Source organism: Salvelinus alpinus, chromosome 6 (genome assembly GCF_045679555.1).
Source record: "Salvelinus alpinus chromosome 6, SLU_Salpinus.1, whole genome shotgun sequence".
Lineage (NCBI taxonomy): Eukaryota > Metazoa > Chordata > Actinopteri > Salmoniformes > Salmonidae > Salvelinus > Salvelinus alpinus.
The window spans coordinates 83,116,395-83,124,289 of NC_092091.1; the positions used below are offsets into that span (position 1 = coordinate 83,116,395).

Here is a 7,895-nt window from a genome sequence, read left to right on the forward strand (position 1 = left end):
ACCAGCAAGTGAAATGTGGATATTAACTACGACATAGTAACGTCTAGAAGTCTGCTGCTTGTGGGGATGGAACCTATAACTCTGATTAAATGGTAACATACTGCAACCACCGGAGCTACTAGACTTCTGTACTCATCTACACACTGAATTACAGTCGTTTGTCAGACGAGTGGTGAATAGTCAGTCTGTTGACACCCATTCAACTAGTTAAACCCTGGTGGATAAATGCTGAATGGAACTGTTTAAAAACAGAATCCCTGCAACCAAAGGGTTACTAGTTGTAGTCAGCTACATTACAGGTCCCAGAGAGAAGGGTTCCTGGTGGTGTAGATCGACGCTCTCTAACACAGCATTTACCGCAAATGCAGGAACATCGCCTTTGAAAGAGAATAATTTCATTAAACAAAAGACAGAATTTAATTAAAATGTTTTTTTTTATATTTCAGTAAAATCTACTTGAATACACTTTGAAACAAGAGTACAACAAAATAGAATATACTTCAAATGTTGAATATACAAACTAGTTCTGTCCGAACAGCTTTCTCCCTCTTCATTACAACTAAGAAAAACAAAAACTGCTACAGGAAATGTAGGGGGCAGAGCCAAGATGGCTGACGAGAGGTTCATGCTGATGAGCTTTCGTTTTCAAAACCTAGAGACAGTTACCATGGTGAAGTAGATGTAGTAAGCCTGTGGTCAAGGCCTACTAGAACCAACCAGGGTTGGAGTCAGTTCCATTTCTATTACAGTCAATGCTATTTAGTTTTTTTTATCATTGAAGAGAATCTCAGTCTACTTCCTGAATTGAAATGGATTTGACCCCAAACCCTGCAACCGACCCACATACACGGACCTGGGCTGCAACCGACCTACAATAGAACAATGGTGTTGCTGTATTGTTTTAAAACACTGTGCTTGGTACAAGGTATCAAAAAGGTCGAGAAACCGTAACACAAAAAAAAGCTAAATCTGCTTATCTTATAAACAATGCAATGAAAAATAAAAACCAATCATTCTAAGGCTGTTTTGAATTTAATTCCCCTAAACTGTATAATAGTTATATACATATAAAGTCCCTTTGGCTTTTTATTTCCCCTTGTAAGAGCTGATCCTAGAACAGCCCGCAGTCTTTCCTGTGGTTTGTTTCTGCACCGGGAATCTGCACAGTGATCAGGCAAATAAAATGCTGGTCGTACACAAACTTTTCTATACAAACACCCTCCATCGCGCTCCTTTTCCTTTCCAGGTCACATCTTTTGGTTTTTATAATTAGCCTTTTGTTTAGTGTTTTTTTTCTGTTAAGTTTGTATTTTTCATTGTAGCTTAGTTAGCTAGTGTCTCGTCTGTCAGAAACAGAAAACGTAGTGATTTAAGTTGGACTTGGTCCCTTTTTCTGAAGGAGATTCTTCCCTTTTCAAAAGTCATTGCTGGGTTCCTATGTTGGCTGGGTGTCCTACGGTATTGTACGACTCAAATGACACCCTATTCCCTACAGAAGTAGTGTACTGAATAGGGGGCCATTTGGGATGCACCCTGGGTCTCCATGGAGATGAGGCTGTGGTTGGAAGGTAGACCACCCCAGGGTAAATCAGAGGTGGTTGTGGGTCTTTATAGTCTCTCAGACTGTCATGTAGAAAAAGAGGAACAAACTCCTAACTGTACAAACTACGAGGTGTGTGTGTCCGTACTTGTGACCTCAACACTCCGGATCTTCTGATTTGATCTCAGGCAGGACCTCTTCTGATTGGACGACTACCGGGATGATCTCCGGTAACGCCGTCTGGACGGGGAGGGCCTGTAGCGACACCGTTTGAACGGTCAGCGTCTTGGCTTGCTGCTGCTGCTGCGGTTCTCTCATTGCCGTGGCAGATCTCTTGATGACGCCGCTGATGATATGGGATGCCGCCACCGGAGCGCTCTGATTGGCTGTCGTCGTCACGGTGACAACTGCTGTCCCGGTCCCGCCACCTTGCGTCGTCGTGACGATATGATGTGTCTGTTGTTGATGATGATGCAGCGTAGTGGGAACAGCCAGCCTCATCACCTTGGTCACAGGGGATACAATTTGTAATTACATGAATGAAGACAATGTTCAAATTTGTAACAAAAATACATACACAAAAAACACATTTGAAGTCTGTGCCCAAATGCAATACTTTTTTACTTGCATTTCAGTATCTTGTGATGTTTCAAAGTATGTTTCCCAATTTCTAGCTTAAAATGGCCAATAAAAAAAACGATATATTTTTTAAAAGTCACCTGTGTCCCTGCAGCCATGGTAGCCATGGTAACATGAGGTGCCAGGGCTCGTACCCCCCAGGAGTTTGTCCCGCCCAGGAGAGAGATGCTGCCCGGGGAGCCCCCCAGGCCAGGCTTGGTCTGCTGCTGGTACTGGGCCAGCTGGTGGGCTGGGATGGTGATGATCTTAGCCAGTTGGACCGTGATCTTGTCTCCGTTCTCCGCTGTGGCTGGAACCATGGTGGGAATGGTCTGGATCACAACCTGGAGAGAAGAGATGAACAGGTCTACACATTCTAGATCTATACAGAGTGGGGGGGGGGGGTCTGGATCACAACCTGGAGAGAAGAGATTAACAGGTCTACACATTCTAGATCTATACAACGTGGGGGGGGTCTGATCACAACCTGGAGAGAAGAGATTAACAGGTCTACACATTCTAGATCTATACAACGTGGGGGGGGGGGTCTGATCACAACCTGGAGAGAAGAGATTAACAGGTCTACACATTCTAGATCTATACAGAGGTGGGGGGGGTCTGATTACAACCTAGAGAAGAGATACGGTCAGGAACAGGTCTACTCATTCTAGATCTATACAGAGTGGGGGGGGGGGGGTCTGATTACAACAGGCAAAATAATTATGATGTAGAAGGTAAAGGATTAGATCTAGTCATTTTAATTTCATGAGATCAAAAGATAATATGGTTTCCAAGATTCCAGTTTTGAATCGTGGACTTGATGGTTAGGATGAGGCGTGCCTGCGTAGCTCAGTCAACCGGTCCACTCTGTCCACACTACAGAGCAGCTAGCTGACACACCACCTGGCGTGGTTACCCACCTTCGGTTGGGCGTTCGCGTTGCCCGTTGCCGTGCCGATGGGAGAGGCGTTGGCCAATTGGTAAGTCGTTCGGCCTCCCGACATCCCTGGCGCCTGTTGCACGGCGACCGTTGAGATCTTCTGGCCCAGTGACGTTGTCATGACTACAGGCACTTGCATGGCAACCCGTACAGTCCTGGGGACGGAAACAATAACAAAATGGAGTCAGTGACAAAGTTTTGTAAATACAGACTTACTAGATATCACTAGATAGATAAAGTATTTTACATTCAGCATGAAACCCCCAGAGTGAATTGTATGTTTCAGGGTCAGTATCAGGGTGTGTCTCTAACCTGGGTCCTGAGGAAGTGGGGATGATGGCCGTGTGAGAATGCTGCGTCTGGGTTCCGTCTGGCGCCGTGGAAATGGTCACTATCCTCGGAACCCCCACTGCCGCCCCGCCCCCCGTCATCACCGCCTTGTTGCCCTTTGCAACCGGAGGATGGACCACGGTTCTAGTCCCACCCCTCAGGATGGTGGGCGTCGTGGCGAGCTCGGCCACATTCAGTATCGTCTCCGACGAGGGTAGGACTCTCTCGTGGTAAGACTTCTCTGAGCCAATAAGATCGTCCGATCTGGAGTCGGCCTTGTCGTCCTCGATGACAACGATGTTCTTGGGCATCTCCTTAAACTGGTAGACCAGCCGCTGACCTTCGACCTTGGCCAGTATACCACGCTGGTAGTAGTACCTGGTAGAGAGGGAGGGAGAGAGGGGATAGGGAGAGAGGAGAGGGGATAGGGAGAGAGGAGGGGGGATAGGGAGAGAGGAGGGGGGATAGGGAGAGAGGAGAGGGGATAGGGAGAGAGGAGAGGGGATAGGGAGAGAGGATAGGGAGAGAGGAGAGGGGATAGGGAGAGAGGAGGGGGGATAGGGAGAGAGGAGGGGGGATAGGGAGAGAGGAGGGGGGATAGGGAGAGAGGAGAGGGGAGGGAGAGGGAGGGGGGATAGGGAGGGGGGATAGGGAGAGAGGATAGGGAGAGAGGATAGGGAGAGAGGAGAGGGGATAGGGAGAGAGGAGAGGGGATAGGGAGAGAGGAGAGGGGATAGGGAGAGAGGAGAGGGGAGAGGGAGAGAGGAGAGGGGATAGGGAGAGAGGAGAGGGGATAGGGAGAGAGGAGAGGGGATAGGGAGAGAGGAGAGGGGATAGGGAGAGAGGAGAGGGGATAGGGAGAGAGGAGAGGGGATAGGGAGAGAGGAGGGGATAGGGAGAGAGGAGAGGGGATAGGGAGAGAGGAGGGGGGATAGGGAGAGAGGAGAGGGGATAGGGAGAGAGGAGAGGGGATAGGGAGAGAGGATAGGGAGAGAGGAGAGGGGATAGGGAGAGAGGAGAGGGGATAGGGAGAGAGGAGAGGGGATAGGGAGAGAGGAGAGGGGATAGGGAGAGAGGAGAGGGGATAGGGAGAGAGGAGAGGGGATAGGGAGAGAGGAGAGGGGATAGGGAGAGAGGAGAGGGGATAGGGAGAGAGGAGAGGGGATAGGGAGAGAGGAGAGGAGATAGGGAGAGAGGAGAGGGGATAGGGAGAGAGGAGAGGGGATAGGGAGAGAGGAGAGGGGATAGGGAGAGAGGAGAGGGGATAGGGAGAGAGGAGAGGGGATAGGGAGAGAGGAGAGGGGATAGGGAGAGAGGAGAGGGGATAGGGAGAGAGGAGAGGGGATAGGGAGAGAGGAGAGGGGATAGGGAGAGAGGAGAGGGGATAGGGAGAGAGGAGAGGGGATAGGGAGAGAGGAGGGGGAATGGTAAAGTTCAGACTGAACTGGAAGTGGCATCCAGCCGGTCATAACTGACAAAAACACAAACACTAATGTTCCTCGGAGGAACTCATCCAACCAACAGTATTCCCCAAACCAACAACCCACACATCTAACTCAGTTAAACCCTCTTTCACAGTCAATGCCAGTCCATTTCAAGTGCTAGACGGTTATAGGGTAAGCCCTCACCTCAGAGCCCGTCCCATGGTCTCATAGTTCATGTCAGGCTTGTTCTTGTGTTTACCCCACAGCTTGGACACGGCCTTGGAGTCCACCAGCTTGAAGATGCCCTTCTCCCTCTGAGTCCACTTGATGTACCTGGGACACGTGTTCTTGTCCTGGAGTAAGTCTAACAGGAACTCCCACAGGTACGTGGTGCTGCCTGGGGGAACAGAGACAGACAGGTCGGTCAACAGGGAGACAATATTTATCCCTCTCTCTAAGTTCACAGGCTTAAACAACAGGGAGACAATATTTATCCCTCTCTCTAAGTTTACAGGCTTAAACAACAGGGAGACAATATTTATCCCTCTCTCTAAGTTTACAGGCTTAAACAACAGGGAGACAATATTTATCCCTCTCTCTAAGTTCACAGGCTTAAACAACGGGTTAACGTCACAAAGAATATGGTTGATGAAAACTTGGTTGTGGTAAAATGAAGTCCAACCCCCTAATCAACACATGAAATCCTAGGAGTTGATGTGTCCTTTCTATATATTTGGTGTGTCCCACCTTTTCCTTCTCTGGGTTTCTTCTTGATGCCGAGGTCCGGGGATCCGTTGGACACAGCAGGCTGGGGAGTCTTTGGCTTCCTCCCTGCTACACAGACACGATACCAATAAAGTTTTTCAAACTAAATCAAATCATTTGACGAAGACATGAGCATTTCACATTGCGTGCAATCTCCCAATATGCCAATAGACGGCGCTCTTTCTGTCTACAAGATACAGCCAGTCTGACAAGTCAGTCCTATTTACCATCAACATCCTGTCTGCAAGATACAGCCAGTCTGACAAGTCAGTCCTATTTACCATCAACATCCTGTCTGCAAGATACAGCCAGTCTGACAAGTCAGTCCTATTTACCATCAACATCCTGTCTATAAGATACAGCCAGTCTGACAAGTCAGTCCTATTTACCATCAACATCCTGTCTATAAGACACAGCCAGTCTGACAAGTCAGTCCTATTTACCATCAACATCCTGTCTACAAGATACAGCCAGTCTGACAAGTCAGTCCTATTTAACAACATCCTGTCTATAAGATACAGCCAGTCTGACAAGTCAGTCCTATTTACCATCAACATCCTGTCTACAAGATACAGCCAGTCTGACAAGTCAGTCCTATTTACCATCAACATCCTGTCTACAAGATACAGCCAGTCTGACAAGTCAGTCCTATTTACCATCAACATCCTGTCTACAAGACACAGCCAGTCTGACAAGTCAGTCCTATTTACCATCATTATCTTTACAGTACTGTTATCATTAAAACCATTTAGGCTCTTTAGCATTACTTTGATATCTTAAATCAACAGCCGGTATCTTAATCAACAGCCGGTATCTTAATCAACAGCCGGTATCTTAATCAACAGCCGGTATCTTAATCAACAGCCGGTATCTTAATCAACCGCCGGTATCTTAATCAACCGCCGGTATCTTAATCAACCGCCGGTATCTTAATCAACAGCCGGTATCTTAATCAACCGCCGGTATCTTAATCAACCGCCGGTATCTTAATCAACCGCCGGTATCTTAATCAACCGCCGGTATCTTAATCAACCGCCGGTATCTTAATCAACCGCCGGTATCTTAATCAACCGCCGGTATCTTAATCAACCGCCGGTATCTTAATCAACCGCCGGTATCTTAATCAACCGCCGGTATCTTAATCAACCGCCGGTATCTTAATCAACCGCCGGTATCTTAATCAACCGCCGGTATCTTAATCAACCGCCGGTATCTTAATCAACAGCCGGTATCTTAATCAACCGCCGGTATCTTAATCAACCGCCGGTATCTTAATCAACCGCCGGTATCTTAATCAACAGCCGGTATCTTAATCAACAGCCGGTATCTTAATCAACAGCCGGTATCTTAATCAACCGCCGGTATCTTAATCAACCGCCGGTATCTTAATCAACAGCCGGTATCTTAATCAACCGCCGGTATCTTAATCAACCGCCGGTATCTTAATCAACCGCCGGTATCTTAATCAACCGCCGGTATCTTAATCAACCGCCGGTATCTTAATCAACCGCCGGTATCTTAATCAACCGCCGGTATCTTAATCAACCGCCGGTATCTTAATCAACCGCCGGTATCTTAATCAACAGCCGGTATCTTAATCAACAGCCGGTATCTTAATCAACCGCCGGTATCTTAATCAACCGCCGGTATCTTAATCAACCGCCGGTATCTTAATCAACAGCCGGTATCTTAATCAACAGCCGGTATCTTAATCAACAGCCGGTATCTTAATCAACCGCCGGTATCTTAATCAACAGCCGGTATCTTAATCAACAGCCGGTATCTTAATCAACAGCCGGTATCTTAATCAACAGCCGGTATCTTAATCAACAGCCGGTATCTTAATCAACAGCCGGTATCTTAATCAACAGCCAGTATCTTAATCAACAGCCAGTATCTTTGGGTAGTATTATGGAAAGTTTCTTGATTTCTCAGTGGATAGCCAGTATTCTATTCTGTCTTAGAGTCATCTTAACCTTTCTGACAGGTTGGTGGACAGGCTCTGGTTCCTCTAGGAGGGTGACCCCCATGTCCTCATCACTAACCTTTCTTCTTCCTGACAGGTTGGTGGACAGGCTCTGGTTCCTCTAGGAGGGTGACCATGTCCTCATCACTAACCTTTCTTCTTCCTGACAGGTTGGTGGACAGGCTCTGGTTCCTCTAGGAGGGTGACCCCCATGTCCTCATCACTAACCTTTCTTCTTCCTGACAGGTTGGTGGTCAGGCTCTGGTTCCTCTAGGAGGGTGACCATGTCCTCATCACTAACCTTTCTTCTTC

At 47.7% G+C, this 7,895-nt stretch overlaps 1 protein-coding gene across 3 annotated transcripts in view; it reads right to left on the reverse strand.

Moving 5' to 3' along the window:
• Positions 1-415: 415 nt before the first annotated feature.
• Positions 416-7,895, reverse strand: part of elf2b (E74-like factor 2b (ets domain transcription factor)) — a 26,735-nt gene continuing 19,255 nt past the window's right edge. For all 3 annotated transcript variants that reach the window (XM_071408214.1, XM_071408215.1, XM_071408216.1), the window contains 6 exons: positions 5,600-5,686; positions 5,057-5,249; positions 3,411-3,806; positions 3,079-3,253; positions 2,260-2,502; positions 416-2,044 (listed from right to left, as the gene is read on the reverse strand). In XM_071408214.1, the coding sequence (XP_071264315.1) occupies positions 1,697-2,044; positions 2,260-2,502; positions 3,079-3,253; positions 3,411-3,806; positions 5,057-5,249; positions 5,600-5,686 (1,442 nt within the window). In that variant the 3' untranslated portion in view covers positions 416-1,696. The remainder of the gene's footprint in view (positions 2,045-2,259; positions 2,503-3,078; positions 3,254-3,410; positions 3,807-5,056; positions 5,250-5,599; positions 5,687-7,895) is intronic.